The sequence below is a fragment of the Stigmatopora argus genome, chromosome 20, assembly GCF_051989625.1.
Source record: "Stigmatopora argus isolate UIUO_Sarg chromosome 20, RoL_Sarg_1.0, whole genome shotgun sequence".
NCBI lineage: Eukaryota > Metazoa > Chordata > Actinopteri > Syngnathiformes > Syngnathidae > Stigmatopora > Stigmatopora argus.
In genome coordinates this window covers 9,001,686-9,020,341 of record NC_135406.1, presented here as the reverse complement: position 1 = coordinate 9,020,341, position 18,656 = coordinate 9,001,686, and the positions used below count along the sequence as shown (strand labels likewise).

Below are 18,656 nucleotides of genomic sequence, written 5' to 3'. Positions count from 1 at the left end.
GCATTTAATGATCAAATTCAAATACTGGAGCTCTTTGGACATTAGAACAGAGCCCAGGGAAGTGAATTCTTCGGTAAAATGTCGCGATGACAGGGCGAGGCGAGCGCGCGAATCCCGTTTCGGTGAAACCTCCGTTCGGCGGTGCGTCCATTCGGCGACCTGTCCATCTGTCAAATGTCCGTCGGCGAAACGTCTTTAGGCGAATCATCTGAGTACCAATTGGAAGATAATAAAATGTACACATACCTAAATAGTCTCGCATTCATTGCAAGTTGCAACATCAATAGAATAACATTTGGACACGGAAAATATAAATCACGCCGTGTACTGTAAACAAATGCTCATCAAAAGTGAACCGACCTTCTAGTCTGTGAAGAATAACTTTTGCATGCATTAATTTGCATTCAATGGGGTGGTGGTAACGTTTAAGGTCCTCTTTTACTTCAAAAATATCCTCCTGGAACTTTGTTGTTGTTGTTTTTATGGCGGCCATTTCACACACTTGAATTCAGATTTTTTGACGACGTGTTGATGGAGACGTTTGTTTTTTTATAGCAGCTAGCCAGCAAAGCTAAGCTAAATAAAGTCGCAGTTTTAAGATGAATGACTAATGTTGAATCCATAGAGTGTATAATGCTAGAAACCTCATCAATACTTCAGTTTAGTTAAGTGACTGAAATTAAAAGACAAATTAGACGGGCAAAAAGACAAATATTCGCAGACTAAGCGCTCCCTATTCGGCCATCTTTTTTTTGCCCTCATGTTTCCGGTCAGGGGTGCATGATGGGAAAGACAGTTTCCCGTAATGTCAACCTTCTGTTCAAAATACTAAGACGTTTCACGTATGTATAATATTCAATCTTTATTTGAAAACATTTTTTGGGGGGGGGAAATAAATAATGGGAGACACATTGTCAGAATCGCTGCTTTTTGTCGATATGTTGTGTTCTTTTTTAATGGAAATAAAAGTGTGTTATTATCATTCATAAGGTTTATTCAAAATTTCTATTTGTAAATTGATCTATGATGTATGTTGCAGTCCACGAGTATCAAACCTCTGTTAATATATATTGTTGGACTATCCTCTTCCATCTGCTACTGGATTAAGAACTTCTTAACCAACAGTCCACAAACTGTTAGACTTGGTCCCCACCTCTCTTCCTCCATTACACTGAGCACTGGCTCCCCTCAAGGCTGTGTACTGAGTCCTCTTCTGTACTCCCTGTACACATACAAATGTACACCGACCCACCAGGCTAACAAGATAATGGTGCTGTTCATGTTTCACCGATTGGCATCACTGGAGAAGTAGTTCTTCATTGAAACGGTTTGAACTCGAAGCAATCAGTCTCTTTTTAGGTACCGCTCTCTCGTGGTCAGGAGAAAAATTGTTTCATTTTAATTTCCGTACATTCGTGGACATTGTACACAATAATTAAGACACTGTCAATCACAAATTATCAAAGAAGCACATTTTAAAGAAATTATATCAGAAAATTAGCAATTTCTCAAAGGTGGCTTAAACCCAAAAGGAAAAGTTTGTTTTTCTTTTATTTAAATTATTCCCTTAACCTGGACCAACCTATAGATGTTAATTATATTTCTTGATTTTCCCATTTTTAACGAATATTTGCAATTATTCCCTCCATTATTTTTCTTTTTGTGTTTTAGTTCAATAAGTATTTTGTAAAATGTAAAAAACTATTTAATTTGGTGGGTGACACACGGTGGGGGGGAGACACTGGTGAAAGCAATGGACAATCACAGCGATAAATTTCAAGCCATCAATATTTTTTTCATACTACTTCATATTGAGTATTATCGGTTTGTTCAATATTAAGATAAAATAAAAATAAAAACAATTCACATTTGACTTCATATACCGACTGCCAGGTCTATTTACATAAAAATTAAATCAGTTTGGATAAATATAAAAAGCGAAAAGAACTACTCCAAAATGAACCCATAGTTAAAAAAAGAAAAAGAATGTAGTTTACAAAGCTAATAGAAAATTCTGAAGATTAAATGAAATAAAACATTTGACTTGTTATTCTCTTTTTCAAAGAGACAAATTCACAGCTGACTAATTTTATCAACATGATTCAAAGATGACATTAGGGATTCACGTCATTTTTGCCAATTAATAGATAACATACACACACACATTTGTGTCGTTTAAGTCTTATGAATAAATCATTGGCAACAAACTTAGTATTATATATTATTAAGTATTTTTAACCAATGTGTTGAACCACAAATTGAGCAAAGAAAGGGCTTTTCGCCACTGCGAGTTGTTAAGTCTTCTTTTCAGGTTCCCTTCTGTGAAAATGTTGGAACACTAACTGTGCTTTGAAAAGATTTTTAAATTGTGTAGCTTTTTAATTGGGTTGTTGTAACGAATCTGTGGCAACAGACTGAGCAGGAAAACATTATTCTCCAGTGTGGGTTCTTGTGTATCTTTTTAAATTTTCCTTATTTGTCAATGTTTTACCACAAACTGAGCACGAAATTGGTTTTTCGCCAGTGTGACTTCTTGTGTGACTAATTAAGCTTCCCTGCTGTGTGAATGTCTGACCACAAACTGAGCACGAAAATGGTTTTTCACCCGTGTGGATTCTTATGTGGGTTTTTAATGTTCCCCTTCTGTAAATGTTTTACCACAAACTGAGCACAAAAATGTTTTTTCGCCAGTGTGGATTCTTATGTGGGTTTTTAATGTTCCCCTTTCTGTAAATGTTTTACCACAAACTGAGCACGAAAATGTTTTTTCACCTGTGTGGATTATTGTGTTTTCTTAAATCTTGCTTTTGAAAAAAGGCTTTACTACAAACTGAACACGAGAACAGCGTTTCACCTGTGTGTTCTTGCATGACTAATTAAGTGTCCCTCCGTGTAAATGTCTGACCACAAACTGGACACGAAAATGGTTTTTTACCAGTGTGGGTCCATGTGTGTTTTTGTAAATCTTGCTTTTGAGAAAAGGCTTTAGCGCAAACTGAACAAGAAAATGGTTTTTCACCTGTGTGTGTTCTTGCATGACTAATAAAGCTTCCCTTCCCTGTGAATGCTTGACCACAAACTGAACACAAAAATGGTTTTTCACCTTCTGTGGATTCTTTCGTGCATAATTAAGCTTCCCTTGTGTGTGAATGTTTGACCACAAACTGAGCATGAAATTGGTTTGTCACCCGTGTGGGTTCTTACGGGGGGTTTTAAGTGTTCATTTTTAGAAAATGCTTTACTACAAACTGAGCACGGAAATGTTTTTTTCACCAGTGTGGGTTCTTGTGTGAAGATTTAAGTGATCCTTCCGTGTAAATCTCTGACCACAAACTGAACAGGAATATGTTTTTTCACCAGTGTGGGTTCTTGTGTGCACTTTTAAGCTTCCCTTGTGTGTAAATGTTTTACCACAAACTGAACACAAAAATGTTTTTTCACCAGTGTGGGTTTTTGTGTGCCTTTTTAAGGTTTCCTTGTGTGTAAATGTTTTACCACAAACTGAACACCAAAATGGTTTTTCACCAGTGTGGGTTCTTGTGTGAAGATTTAAGTAATCCTTCCGTGCAAATGTCTGACCACAAACTGAACACAAGAATGGCTTTTCACCTGTGTGTGTTCTTGCATGATTAATTAAGCTTCCCTTGTGTGTGTATCTTCGACCACAAACTGAGCATGAAAATGGTTTTTCACCGGTGTGGATTCTTTCGTGCCTATTTAAGTGTCCCATGTGTGCGAATGCTTGACCACAAACTGAGCATGAAAATGTTTTTTCACCAGTGTGGGTTCTTGTGTGAAGATTTAAGTGTCCCTTCTGTGTAAATGTCTGACCACAAACTGAACATGAAAATGGTTTTTCACCAGTGTGGGTTCTTGTGTGCATTTTTAAGCTTTCCTTGTGAGTGAATGTTTGATTACAAACTGAGCATGACAATGGTTTTTCACCAGTGTGGGTTCTTGTGTGAAGATTTAACTGTCCCTTCCGTGTAAATGTCTGACCACAAACTGAACACGAAAATGGTTTTTCACCAGTGTGGGTTCTTGTGTGCGTTTTTAAGCTTTCATTGTGTGTGAATGTTTGACCACAAACAGAGCATGAAAATTGTTTTTCACCAGTGTGGGTTCGTGTGTGAAGATTTAACTGTCCCTTCCGTGTAAATGTCTTACCACAAACTGAACACAAAAATGGTTTTTCACCAGTGTGGGTTCTTGTGTGCGTTTTTAAGCTTTCCTTGTGTGTGAATGTTTGACCACAAACTGAGCATGAAAATGGTTTTTCACCTGTGTGTGTTCTTGCATGACTAATTAAGCTGTCCTTCCGTGTGAATCTTTGACCACAAACAGAACACAAAAATGGCTTTTCACCAGTGTGGCTTCTTATGTGGGTTTTTAAGTTTTCACTTTGAGAAAAGGCTTTACTACAAACTGAGCATGAAAATGGTTTTTCGCCAGAGTGGGTTCTTGTGTGTATTTTTAAACTTCCATTTTGTGCAAATGTTTTACCACACACTGAGCACGAAAATGGTTTCCCGCAACAGTGGCTCCTCATATGTGTTTTCAAAGAAGACTTTTTCCCAAAAGTTTTCCCACACTGAGAGCATTTGCAGCCACTGGGATTTTTCTTAAGACCTTCATCGTCATGAAGAACAATGTCGCCATCTGGTGGCGGAGCGATGACATTGTCTGCTTGCATTCCTCCTGCTGAGCTGCAGTTCACAGTCTGTGCCTCTCTGTTGGCCCCGCCTAGATTATCTTCCCTCCTTAATGGCTCACCAGTTGACTCGGTGACATTTTGCTCCTCCTTTTTGATTGGAGATTGCTCTTCTCTCTTGTGCTGTTGTTGAGGGAACTCTGGCTCCTCCTCTTTAATTTGGGGCCATGCTGAGGCGTTTGCAGGTTCCGCCCCTTCGCTGGCCACGCCCAGATAATCTCTTTTCACGGACTCACCTGGTGACCAGGTGAAATGATCTTCCTTTTTGATTGGAAGTTGCTCGTCTCCCATTTGTTGTTGAGGGAACTCTGGCTCCTCCTCTTTAATTAGGGGCCATGTTGTGGTGTTTGCAGGCTCCGGCCCTCCGCTGGCCACGCCCAGAACATCTCTCTTCACAAACTGACCAAGTGACCAGGTGAAATGATCTTCCTCCCTTTTGATTGGAAGTTGCTTGTCTCCCATTTGTTGTTGAGGGAACTCTGCCTCCTCCTCTTTGATTTGGGGGAGCTCAGCTTCCCCTTCAAGGTCAACAGACTCCTGCCCATCAGCACCAAGATCATTTCTGAAACCTACAAAGACACAAAGATAAATGATTAACCATTTTCCAATTTTAAAATGACTGAATTTCTTGTTCACAGAAATGAAACCAAACGGAAGAGGGCGCCATACATTCATTTCGTCACAATGCAGTACTTAATACTGTAGTATTCTCGTCAACACCAAAATGAGTTGAAAACTGCCTATAGGTGCATTTTTCAAAGTATAGCACTATTGGTCAGAAAAGTTTCTTCCCTGGTGATGTAGCTCCTTAAAATTACCATATTTTCATGACTATTCGGCGCATCGCATTTTTAGCTGCAGCGTCAATAACGAGTGCTATTTCTGTATTTTACACACACAAAGGACGCACCGTTCTTTTAGACGCAGCCAGGCTCGGCATATATATATTATTAATGGATGATTATCAAACTGTAGTAGCGCTGTCTACGGAAGCAGCCCCAGACGCTATTTCCGGTGCGCAGTGACTGCTGGGATATATAGTCCTTTTGTCAATACACCCAGGTTGACTGCTGTGATAACTTTGCACTAATAATATCAATATACTACAACGGAGAACACACTAATTTGGTGCTACATGCACCAAATGCATGCTACACCTGCACGCTAAAAGCACGTTTTTAAAAAGGCAACGGAAGCAAGACTGAGTTCGGTTGTATTTATTTATTCAGTAGCAGGTTTATTATTATTTGGAGGATAAATGAGATTGAAATAGAGGTATAGTCTGATTGGACACTCTAAATTGCCCCTAGGTATGAGTGTGAGCGTGAATGGTTGTTTTTCTCCTCATACTCTGCGATTGGCTGGCCACCGATTCAGGGTGTTCCTCGCCTTTGGCCCGAAGGCAGCTGGGATAGGCTCCAGCACCCCCTATACAAGATTTAACAAATCAGAAAATGAATGAATGAATGTTGGGATTAAAAACAGTGGGAGAAGCCCAACGTAGCCTCGGCAGCAAACCTCGACTGGGTAGGTGGTGCATTTCCAGACAATTTTCTGGCACTCGGCTGCCAGATTCAAGTATTCGGCCTTCTTGCGCTCAAAGGTGGTCTTGATCCCCTCCTCTGATGGTACTGGTAGTTCTATGAGGTGAAGCACTCTTGCCTTGGAGGACCATAGCTCAATGTCTGTGCGGAGTGATGTACTGATGATTTCTGATGATAGTTAATATTCTATTTATCTATAAGATGCATTTGAATTTTAGCAATAAATATGAAGTACCGTATTTTCACGCCTATGAGGCGCGCATAAAAGTCAAAAAAATTCTCCAAAATAGACAGGGCGCCGTATAATCCAGTGCGCTTTATATATGGACCAATACTAAAATTGTTATCACGATAAAATAAAATAAATCAGTCAATAGGACTACTACGGAAACCAGCCCCCGACTCTACTATTTTCCCGTAGATAAAGTACTGCGCAGTGACTGCTGGGATATAGAGTTCTTAATACACCCAGTTCTTCAATACAGTTAGTATGATGGCAATCACACTAATTTGGTGCTGGCCGTCATTTTGGCTGTATTTACAAAAGAAATCCTGCCGCTAAATGTTGGCGTCAACCGAGCATTGTAATTTGAAAAATACATTGTTTGTGATAAGGATACAATAAAAGGAAAGCTACTGTTTAATGCCGTTGGTAAGTATGAACACGCGTTGAAACTCATTCTTTCCCTCCTAGAGTAGTTACATTTAAATTGAAATAGAATTGATTACGTATTTCTTCGAATTCATGAAAATGTACGTACGCTACTATAGTGTCATGTCAATAGAATACCCTTAAGGAAATATATGGAAATAAAAAGTGAACCCACCTTCTTGTCTATGAAGAACAACTTTCTCGTGCGTTATGTTGCAAACTGTCGATTGCTCGTGAGTTGAATGCTCCTGTTTGACCTCAAAAGGTTCCTCCTGGGGCTTCGGGCGTTGTGTTCTTGACGACATTCCCACACGTGAATTCTGATGATGGCGGCGGCTTTGATGGCTGCTAGCTAGGCTAAGCTAAATTAGCCCGGAAACCTCCAACGAGTTCTTCAACGTGTTTCCTTGATAGCTGCTACTAAGCTAAGCAGAAGCATAAACAAGCACTTCGACGACTTGTTTCTTTCATAGCTGCTAGCTATGCTGAGCTAAAATAGCCAAGAAACCTACAACGAGTTCTTCGTCGACTTGTTCCTTTGATAGCTGCTAACTAAGATAAAGCATAAACAAGCACTTCGACGACTTGTTTATTTGATAGCTGCTCGCTGTGCTGAGCTAAAATAGCCAGGAAACCTACGAGTTCTTCGTCGACTTGTTCCTTTGATAGCTGCTAGCTAAACTAAGCTAAAGCATAAACAAGCTCTTCGACGACTTGTTCCTTTGATAGCTGCTAGCTAAATTAAGCTAAAGTAGAAACAAGCTATTCGACGACTTGTTTCTTTGATAGCTGCTAGCTGGGCTAATCTGAAGCAGGTTTAGCTGATAAATAGTGATGGAACGAGCGACGGTTGTGCGTCAACACCGTGTCGATAGATCAAAGAGAAACAGAAAGCCCGTTTTGTTGTGTGTATTGCTTTAAGAAAGAACTACGTGACGGATACAGAAAATGTATCGTTAGGCCAATATAAGGAAATGAACTTTATCAAAGTGGCGTGGGTCTATTGGATGGACTTTTACGTAGTTATTGATAATTCTAAAGAGTTTCCCCCTGTGTGGAATAGTTTTGATCGTATCATGAACGATTTGTTCTGCCCATGCGCTTTAAGATGCGCCTCCTTTTTTAGCCGCAAGTGAATAATGCTCAATTTAGTTTTCAATTTAATTCAAACCTGCGCAATATTTTTTGCTAAAACCATATGTCAGACCATTTGATGAATATTTATTTCCGATGTCCACCTATCTTGCATTTACAAGCGAATGCCATCGAAAAAGTGACGCTTGATTCGCGCATGCGTAAAATTCGTCACTTAACTCAACCTATGCCTCGCCGGAATGTCTAACATTCTCTACTTTACGGCCTTAAATATCCGTCAAAATCATTTTCAAGTCATCTAAGACCACATGGAAGATTTAAAAATCGTTAAAAATCACTGCAAGAAACTTTCTACAAAAAGCCCAAGGGTGCATTAACGTCAACTATACACATATACACACATATACACACTTATACACACACAGACACACACAAACACACACAGACACACACAGACACACACAGACACACACACAGACACACACACACAGACACACACACATACACACACAGACACACACACAGACACACACACACACACAGACACACACACAGACATACACACACAGACATACACACAGACACACACAGATACACAGACACACACACACACACACACCCACCATATGTACATATATATGTATATATTGGATTGGATAACTTTATTCATCCCGTATTCGGGAAATTTCGTTGTCACAGTAGCAAGAGGGTGAGGATGCAGGAATAGGAAAGGCATTTTAGACATAAATAGATAGGTAATAAGTAAGTTAATAAATAAATACACATGAATAAATATATAAATAAATAAGCATGTTGCTTAGCACATATATACATACATACACATAAATGTACATGCATGCATACGGTAGGTCTTAACACTCGGGGGGGGGGGGGAGGGGGAGAGAGGGGGGGAGGTTATATGTTTATAAAGAAATTGGATTTTGCTGTTCGAATGTTTCATTACTTTATTTCTTAGAGAAGTAAATGTCTGCCTGGGTCTTGGATAATGATCATGAAAGTATTGCACCTGTAATTACTATGGTTATGGTAGAGATAATCGCCCCAATTGATATTGTTTAATGCCCGTGTCAGATTTGGGATCTCCCTTTTTAGTACTCTTATCTGCTCTGATATGGTTTTCTAAGCGCATGAGTATCTATTTTAGGAAGCTTTCTTCAGAATAGGATGAGGTTATGGTCTGATAGAGCTGTAAGCAAATTGAATATCTTATGCATCCTCACACATTTATTGGAAAAGATCAGATCTATGCATGTTTCAGAAGAAGAAGTTAGTCTCATGGGACTTTTGATCAGTTGTCTAAAGTTAAATATAGTTAACAGTGATTTCACCTGTCTCCGATTTGATTTGTCAAGCCAGTTAATATTTAAATCTCCAAGCAAGAAAACTTTTTTGTCACATTCCGAGTAGGGGCCGAAGCGACACATAGATTACATTAGAGGCAGATGAAGGTCTATATATGCCAATCAAAGTTATTGACATTTGTGGGGGTGGTGATATTTTAAGGGTGATGCATTCAAGGTTGTGTACGTTGACCCATTCCATCTGCTTTCATTTAAGGCAGGGGTCACCAAACTACGGCCCGCGGGCCGGATACGGCCCACCGTCACATTTGGACCGGCCCTCTGAACAATACCAGAGACGCTATCGGATTTTTTTTTAAAAAAAAATTTTTTTTGGGGGGGGGGGGGGGGGGGGTGGGGGGGTGCGGCCCGCCGGCACATTTGGACCGGCCCTCTGAACAATACCAGGGACGCTATCAGATTTTTTTTCCTATTTGGCCTTGAAGACTGGGACGTTTTAATCTTGTGTTTGGTTCATTGCACCCCTGCTGAGCCCACAAATCATCCCAGTGAAGCGACATACAATGAGGCGGAGGGGGGGCTGTTCGTGGGGACTTTATCCACGGCACTCGTAAACGAAAATTTTTTTTTAAATTAACTTTAATAAATATATACAGAGACTCAAACATACGTTTAATGCAACTTTACACAAAACTGAATTCTAGTTTTGTCTTAATATTTTGTTACCTTCGTTTTCCGTGTTAGCGGTTTGCCACGCCTCCACCCTCATGTTCACTATCGATGGACTGTTTGCTGTTGTATTGCCTTCAAAATATTCCGAAAATGATGCACACAAATGTCCTCACAATAGGATAATGCACGACCACTTGCCAACGAGAAATTGTCTTTAAAGAACGATCGCGGGAGCTCCTTTCTTTAGAAAGAATAACAGGAAATGCAATAGCTGAGCTTACCCACGTATTGATTGTGGGTAATGAAGTTTTATTCGGAGAAAGGGTGCCATTGCCTATGGGTTTTGTGTGCACGAGTATACTTCATTACCCAGAAAGCCCTCTTTTTGCCCGCGCATGGGGGTTGTGCGTTTCCTGGTCGAAAGTCGTCTGAATAAATCATTCAGTCCTTGTAGATATAGTCGTTATACACGAAAGAGATGCAGCAAAAAAGACAGTGCGCTACAATGATAAACAGCCTCTCATGTCATGGCCACCTGGCTTGGTCGCATCTCAAAATTTTAATCGTATCGCAAGCGAATTATTCGATCAAAATTTTCGTTGTACCACGAGCATGTCGTACCACGAGGTACCACTGTATCTGAAACACAGACTGATGTTAATTATATTTTGTCCATGAATACTTACTAAAAAATTACAAATTGTCTGTCAGCTTCCTTTCATTGTGTCAGGAGCAGCTCGTTTGTCCCTCCTGCCTTACCGTCAGGTTCGAGCAGCTGAGAGGGATTCATGATTACTTCCGGATGTGTTTTATTAAACACGACTGAATTGTTCTTCATTGTCAGATCGTACTGCGTGATACTGCATACATCGCTGCAAAGGTACTGTTCTCCATGCTCCGGTTTTGTTTCGTTTTGGATGTACAAGTCCTTGTTATTTTGTAAGGCTTCCTGAGTTATTAAAGCTATTATCATGAGCACAGTTCGTCTCGTCCCCTCCTGCTTCCCTGGATCCAAATCCCTCCGATCGCGCCACGACATCTCGGCGCGATCGTAATACATTGCTTTTCCCCTGGTTGCGCTGCTTCCAGATGTGTGTCTTCATATTTAAGCATTTAACCAATATTTGTTGACAGTGTTGCCAGGGTCAGAAATCTACATGGAGGCCTTCACAATCAGTTCTGCAGGCCCTGCAGCATAAAATAAGCGTTGATAAAACTGTTGCTTTAACCAATCAGATTTCGAGTTGGCGAAACCAAGACCTTCTCGGTGGCGTAGGGATACGTCATCGCATTCAAAAACTATGATTGGCTAACAGTGGCGGTCCGTGCATTTTCTCGTAGCGCCTTCAACGAATCAATCCAACCCTTAAAAACTATAAAACCTCGACTGCAGCTACAGCTGCAACACATAAAAAAGGTACATGGTCGATTGGTCGCCGGTCTTTTGGTCGCCGATCTTTTGGTTGCCGGTCTTTTGGTCGCCCGGAAGGTTATTGATAATTACCATTTAAATCGTTGCTCAAATTCTCTAAATACAAACTGCGAATTACTATTTAGTCATACTTAATGCCCTAGTAATTATTAGGCTAAAGAAAAGCTCAAAATTTCCCCGACTTTTATTGTTTTTTGTTGGAGAACTTGTTAAGCCCCTGACTGACGTACCTTCTTAAAGGGACAACGCATGTACATACAAACTCTTATACACTCACACGTCAGCTCAGTGAAACTGCTCATGGCCATTGTTGGCTTTTATTGATGCGTAGACCGTGTTGTTTTACCTTGTTTTGTCGCCGGTCTTTTAGTTGTCGGTCTTTTGGTCGCCCGTTGCCGCGGTCCGGGCGACCAAAAGACCGCGACCAAAAGATCGGCGACCAATCGACCGCACACGCATAAAAAATAATCATTAAATCAATGCATAAAATGGGGTAAAATCCACTTCCTAGCAGCATTTATTGATTAAATACAAATACTGGAGCTTTTCAGACATTACAACCGGACCGGGGGGTGATTTTCCCGGGAAAAGACAGCGATGAACGTCAATGGCGTACCGGCAAACATTGCCCGAAAATGGGGTAAAATCCAGCTGAAAACAGCATTTATCGATTGAATACAAATACTGGAGCTTTAGACATCAGAACCGGGCCCGGATAATCATTTCCCCGGGAAAGACACAGCGATGAACGTCAATACGTCCATATACGTCCATGCGCGAAACGGCAAAAAATGCACTTAAATGGGGTAAAATCCACTTCCTAGCAGCATTTAGCGATTAAATACATACACTGGATCTTAACTACAAACACTGGAGCTTTTCAGATATCAGAACTTGGCCCACAATTCAAATATTATTTTGGAATATAGCCATATTTTCCTCACCAAAAATCCTTTTTAACTGTACACAATATCCATCCTCCTTTCTTTCTTCCTTTATTTATATCGCCATCAAAGTTAATGCTGAAAGTCGAGCCTGTCCTGTCGTATTTCTGGCATAGTCCGGCTTTAAATCAACACAACAATATATTTGCTTGTGCAGCCCGCTCCAAATACAGTTTGGTAGCTCTGGCTAATGACTAGCCAATCATAGTTGGTGAAAGCGATTACGTATCCCTACGCCTGCGACAAGGCAATGACGTAACCCTACGCCTGCAACAATGCATTGTGGTGTTGCCAACTCAAAATCTGATTGGTTAAAGCAACAGTCTTATCGACACTTGTTTAAAGCAGCAGAGCCCGCAGAACTGATTGTGAAGGCCTTGAGGCAGATTTATGACCCTGGCAACAAATAATGGCTGAAATGTGATTGGTTAAATCAGGGGTCACCAAACTACGGCCCGCGGGCCGGATACGGCCCGCCGGCACATTTGGACCGGCCCTCTGAACAATACCAGAGACGCTATCGGATGTATTTTTATTTATTTTTATTTTTTATTTTGGATGCAGCCCGCCGGCACATTTGGACCGGCCCTCTGAACAATACCAGAGACACTATCTGATTTTTTTTCCTATTTGGCCTTGAAGACTGGGACGTTTTAATCTTGTGTTTGGTTCATTGCACCCCTGCTGAGCCCACAAATCATCCCAGTGAAGCGGGGCTTCGCATTGCTTCTTTGGTGACACGCGCGGGGAGTGTTTCCCTTTGATGCAGGCGGGCACGTCCACCGTTGCATGCACGAGCAGTGTTACCGAGACATCTGGACGATCGCAGGTGAGGGCGGAGCCCTGGGACCATCGCGGACTATTCAAGCATATAAAAACTGCAACCTGTTTGAGAACGGAATAATGGCGAAAAAGTTAGCTGAGAGAAAAATTGATTCAGAATGCAGGGTATTTAACCTGGAGTGGACAAACGATTATTTTTTTGTTCAATGCAAAGAAAAGGCTGTTTGTCTCATTTGTCAAGAGACGGTGGCGGTATTCAAAGAATACAATCTTTTCCGACACTATGAATCCCGTCACAAAGACAAGTACGATAGCTTGCAAGGCCAAATACGAGCAGACAAACTCTCAAAGCGAAAAAGTGGACTACTATCTCAGCAGAACCAGGCATCCGTTCGGGCCAGCTTTTGGGTTGCTAAATTGATAGCAAGCAGCGGTAAGCCTTTCACTGACGGAGAGTTTGTTAAGAAATGTATGGATACTGTCGCGGAGGAGGTGTGTCCCGAGAAGAAAGATGCATTTAATGCCGTAAGTCTGTCGGTGAGTACAATGACCAGACGCGTTGAAGAAATCGGGAGTAATGTATATGCCCAGCTGCAGCAGAAGACGAAATAATTTGACTTTTTTTCATTAGCACTGGATGAAAGCACGGACGTGCAAGACACAGCGCAACTGCTCATTTTTATTCGTGGAGTTAGCGCAAACTTTGAGATTTGCGAGGATCTGGCAGCCCTCCAAAGTCTCAAAGGGACTACAACGGGAGAGGATATTTTTGACAAAGTGTGCCAAACCATGGAGAAGTTGGACCTGGACTGGTCAAAGCTAGCTAGCATCACGACTGACGGGGCTCCTAGCATGGTGGCCGAAACTCGCGGTCTAATAATGGGACGCATGAACCGGGAGTTGGAAAAAAGGGGTCTCACCGCCCCGCTACGAGTCCACTGCCAAATTCACCAGCAAGCACTGTGCTGCAAAATGTTGACGTGGGATTCTGTAATGACGGTTGTGGTGTCGTGCATAAACTTCAGAGCAAAGGGAGAAGATTGTGCATGGCACAACAGAAAGTTAATGTTCCATGGCTTTTTTTTTCTATGAAGAACCCAGAGAGAGTTATTTAGTTATTATTTATTTCACAAATAGTGTTATTTATTTCCTGTTTTTTCTGTGTAGAACTCAGAGAGGGTTATTTAGTTATTATTTATTTCATTAATAGTGTTATTATATGTTTCCTGACTTTTATATAATATATGATTCAGATATTTCTTAGGCCAGCAGAGAAGGCCTTGAAGGCCCTGACGGCCCGCCACTGCTCAAACATAAGCACTAACTCTGGATATAATATAGTAAGTGCTATTTGTTGGGGTAGATTTAATGACACTTAACTTCAAAAATGTCGAAATGAAATGAAACCCTTGAAATTTGAATTCAATTTACTTCTTCCCCTGAAACTTAGTCACACGCATATGATTTGCCTTTCTAAATGTGTTTTTTTTCCTTGTGTTCTTCTCCTTATGTTCAATTGTGTTTTGTCAAATGTGTTTTCACCAAGAAAACTCAAACAAAAACACTGCCTTGCGTTTGCTAAAGAAGCAGGTAATACATATTGGGGTATTTTGGCTGAAAAGGCTCCAAGAAATCTTTGCATCAATTTTAATGAAACTTCCCCTTGTAAGGAATTTTATTTGCAACATCATTTTCATGAATTTATCCCTAACCACTTCCCAAGTCAGTATAATTGACCCGAATTGAGCATTAGCTTGGGTATCTGCAAAAGTAAGTACTACTTGTTGGGGCAGTGTTACAGACCTGATCAACTTCCCGTAATAAAGTCCTATTCTATTCTGACGACTACTGAAAATCGACAAGATCTTTTTATCTCGGATTCAAAGGTTATTATTTGAATTTCCAGCAAGAGCTGGGCCGGCAAGAGCTGGGCGGGCAAGAGCGGGGCGGGCAAGAGCTGGGCGGGCAAGAGCTGGGCGGGCAAGAGCTGGGTGGGCAAGAGCTGGGCGGGCAAGAGCTGGGCAGGCGGGAACCGGGCACCCAGGAACTGGGCAGGCTAAAACCGGGCTGGCCGAAGCTGGCCAGGAAGAAACCGGACAGGGTGAAATTAGGCAGGTGGGGACTGTACACCCAGGAACTGGGCAGGCCGAAACTTGGCAGACCGGAACTGGGCGAACAGGAACTGGGCGAACAGGAACTGGGCGAACAGGAACTGGGCGAACAGGAACTGGGCGAACAGGAACTGGGCGAACAGGAACTGGGCGAACAGGAACTGGGCGAACAGGAACTGGGCGAACAGGAACTGGGCGAACAGGAACTGGGCGAACAGGAACTGGGCGAACAGGAACTGGGCGAACAGGAACTGGGCGAACAGGAACTGGGCGAACAGGAACTGGGCGAACAGGAACTGGGCGAACAGGAACTGGGCGAACAGGAACTGGGCGAACAGGAACTGGGCGAACAGGAACTGGGCGAACAGGAACTGGGCGAACTGGAACTGGGCGAACAGGAACTGGGCGAACAGGAACTGGGCGAACAGGAACTGGGCGAACAGGAACTGGGCGAACAGGAACTGGGCGAACAGGAACTGGGCGAACAGGAACTGGGCGAACAGGAACTGGGCGAACAGGAACTGGGCGAACAGGAACTGGGCGAACAGGAACTGGGCGAACAGGAACTGGGCAAACAGGAACTTGGCAAACAGGAACTAGACGTGCCAGCTAGCACCGGAAGCCTGGTTTGTGGCTTCGGCACGGGTGCGACTGGCGGCCCAGGTGGCAAAGGGAGTAACTTGCATTGCTTGGGCACGGGTATTTGAGAAGCTTGGAGCGGCGTGGTCGGGCGAGAAGCTTGGAGCCGCGTGGTCGGCGAGAAGCTTGGAGCGGTGTGGTCGGGCAAGAAGCTTGGAGCGGCGTGGTCGGGTGAGAAGCTTGGAGCGGCGTGGTCGGGCGAGAAGCTTGGAGCGGCGTGGTCGGGCGAGAAGCTTGGAGCGGCGTGGTCGGGCGAGAAGCTTGGAGCGGCGTGGTCGGGCGAGAAGCTTGGAGCGGCGTGGTCGGGCGAGAAGCTTGGAGTGGCGTGGTCGGGCTAGAAGCTTGGAGCGGCGTGGTCGGGCAAGAAGCTTGGAGCGGCGTGGTCGGGCAAGAAGCTTGGAGCGGCGTGGTCGGGCGAGAAGCTTGGAGCGGCGTGGTCGGGCGAGAAGCTTGGAGCGGCGTGGTCGGGCGAGAAGCTTGGAGCGGCGTGGTCGGGCGAGAAGCTTGGAGCGGCGTGGTCGGGCGAGAAGCTTGGAGCGGCGTGGTCGGGCGAGAAGCTTGGAGCGGCGTGGTCGGGCGAGAAGCTTGGAGCGGCATGGTCGGGCGAGAAGCTTGGAGCGGCGTGGTCGGGCGAGAAACTTGGAGCGGCGTGGTCGGGCGAGAAGCTTGGAGCGGTGTGGTCGGGCGAGAAGCTTGGAGCGGTGTGGTCGGGCGAGAAGCTTGGAGCGGCGTGGTCGGGCGAGAAGCTTGAGCGGCGTGGTCGGGCGAGAAGCTTGGAGCGGCGTGGTCGGGCGAGAAGCTTGGAGCCGCGTGGTCGGCGAGAAGCTTGGAGCGGTGTGGTCGGGCGAGAAGCTTGGAGCGGCGTGGTCGGGTGAGAAGCTTGGAGCGGCGTGGTCGGGCGAGAAGCTTGGAGCGGCGTGGTCGGGCGAGAAGCTTGGAGCGGCGTGGTCGGGCGAGAAGCTTGGAGCGGCGTGGTCGGGCGAGAAGCTTGGAGCGGCGTGGTCGGGCTAGAAGCTTGGAGCGGCGTGGTCGGGCAAGAAGCTTGGAGCGGCGTGGTCGGGCAAGAAGCTTGGAGCGGCGTGGTCGGGCGAGAAGCTTGGAGCGGCGTGGTCGGGCGAGAAGCTTGGAGCGGCGTGGTCGGGCGAGAAGCTTGGAGCGGCGTGGTCGGGCGAGAAGCTTGGAGCGGCGTGGTCGGGTGAGAAGCTTGGAGCGGCGTGGTCGGGCGAGAAGCTTGGAGCGGCGTGGTCGGGCGAGAAGCTTGGAGCGGCGTGGTCGGGCGAGAAGCTTGGAGCGGCGTGGTCGGGCGAGAAGCTTGGAGCGGCGTGGTCGGGCGAGAAGCTTGGAGCGGCGTGGTCGGGCGAGAAGCTTGGAGCGGTGTGGTCGGGCGAGAAGCTTGGAGCGGCGTGGTCGGGCGAGAAGCTTGAGCGGCGTGGTCGGGCGAGAAGCTTGGAGCGGCGTGGTCGGGCTAGAAGCTTGGAGCGGCGTGGTCGGGCGAGAAGCTTGGAGCGGCGTGGTCGGGCGAGAAGCTTGGAGCGGCGTGGTCGGGCGAGAAGCTTGGAGCGGCGTGGTCGGGCGAGAAGCTTGGAGCGGCGTGGTCGGGCGAGAAGCTTGGAGCGGCGTGGTCGGGCGAGAAGCTTGGAGCGGCGTGGTCGGGCGAGAAGCTTGGAGCGGCGTGGTCGGGCGAGAAGCTTGGAGCGGCGTGGTCGGGCGAGAAGCTTGGAGCGGCGTGGTCGGGCGAGAAGCTTGGAGCGGCGTGGTCGGGCGAGAAGCTTGGAGCGGCGTGGTCGGGCGAGAAGCTTGGAGCGACGTGGTCGGGCGAGAAGCTTGGAGCGGCGTGGTCGGGCGAGAAGCTTGGAGCGGCGTGGTCGGGCGAGAAGCTTTGGAGCGGCGTGGTCGGGCGAGAAGCTTGGAGCGGCGTGGTCGGGCGAGAAGCTTGGTCAGGGGCTCGAGCGTCCAGGCCCTCCTTCCGCTTCTCCCTGCGGCGCTCGCCGCCTCCTCCGGGTGGACGGCACAGCACACCGGCCGCCACGTGGTGGGTGGCCCATCGTAGGTGGCCAGCCGACAATGTGAAAGACCTCGCTGCTGCGCCTCCCCAAAAAAACAAGACGGGCGGTGTTCGAAACTCCTACCTGAGCCTCCCCGCCGGCCGCCACGCGGTGGTCCCTTGTAGATGGCCCACGGACCTGGCAGATGCTGGTCGGGGTAATCCAGGTTGTAGTAATCGGAGGAGTATTGGTCAATGTCCTCCGGTGGAGCGTATTGGAGTCCAAATCACTAAGAAAATCACTGTCCGAGTCCGAATCTCCAGCATACAAATCTATTAGCTCCCGATCGTCCTCAACTTCAGAAAAGTCAGAGTCCCAACCGACAAAGATTTGGCGTTCCAATGGGGCCGAGGGAGGCTGGGGATTCTCCCTCTATTGAGAAAAAAACTTGCTGGAGTCTGAATTCAAATAACTGGGGCGATGAACTGAGGGTGTCGGAGCCTTGGAATTATGACTTAGCTGTGCTGGCAGTCCAGTGCGACGCGTTGAGCGGAGGGTGGGTTTAAAGGTGGATGGAGGCTCAGAACTACCTCCTAGTCGGGACTCCTCCGCTGCCCACATGTCTCTGAGGTACCCACACCAAGTGTCCATTATAAACTCCCTAATAGACTTTGTGGGGCATCTCAGTGAATCCATGTGCTCGCGGGGCTTTGAAAAGGGTGGCTGGCATCGACGAGAGCGTCGGCGCGAGCGTGGGTGGCCTCCC

General features: G+C 45.4%; 1 protein-coding gene across 2 annotated transcripts; it reads right to left on the bottom strand.

Annotated features, from left to right (window-relative positions):
• Nucleotides 1–847: 847 nt before the first annotated feature.
• On the bottom strand, nt 848–8,112 carry LOC144065968 (uncharacterized). 2 transcript variants are annotated; one of them, XR_013297365.1, is made up of 3 exons: nt 7,083–7,215; nt 6,230–6,396; nt 5,936–6,139 (listed from the first exon to the last, which is right to left on the bottom strand). XR_013297365.1 is itself a non-coding variant. In XM_077589212.1 (2 exons), exons 1-2 carry the CDS (start codon nt 7,210–7,212, stop codon nt 3,242–3,244), a joined length of 2,169 nt encoding a protein of 722 aa, XP_077445338.1. In that variant the 5' UTR covers nt 7,213–8,112; the 3' UTR covers nt 848–3,241. The 2 variants fall into 2 exon arrangements, 1 of the variants encoding a protein (XP_077445338.1); XM_077589212.1 differs by lacking the exons at nt 5,936–6,139; nt 6,230–6,396 and adding an exon at nt 848–5,280 and having other exon boundaries at nt 7,083–8,112.
• Between the last annotated feature and the right edge of the window lie 10,544 nt (nt 8,113–18,656).

What these genes read in the sequence shown, in the direction of transcription:
- LOC144065968 (XM_077589212.1), bottom strand. Translation starts at nt 7,212, where the DNA reads ATGTCGTCAAGAACACAACGCCCGAAGCCCCAGGAGGAACCTTTTGAG. An exon ending in TGTTCTTCATAGACAAGAAG is followed by an intron (nt 5,281 to 7,082) that starts GTGGGTTCACTT and finishes GTGTCTTTGTAG; the next exon opens with GTTTCAGAAATGATCTTGGT.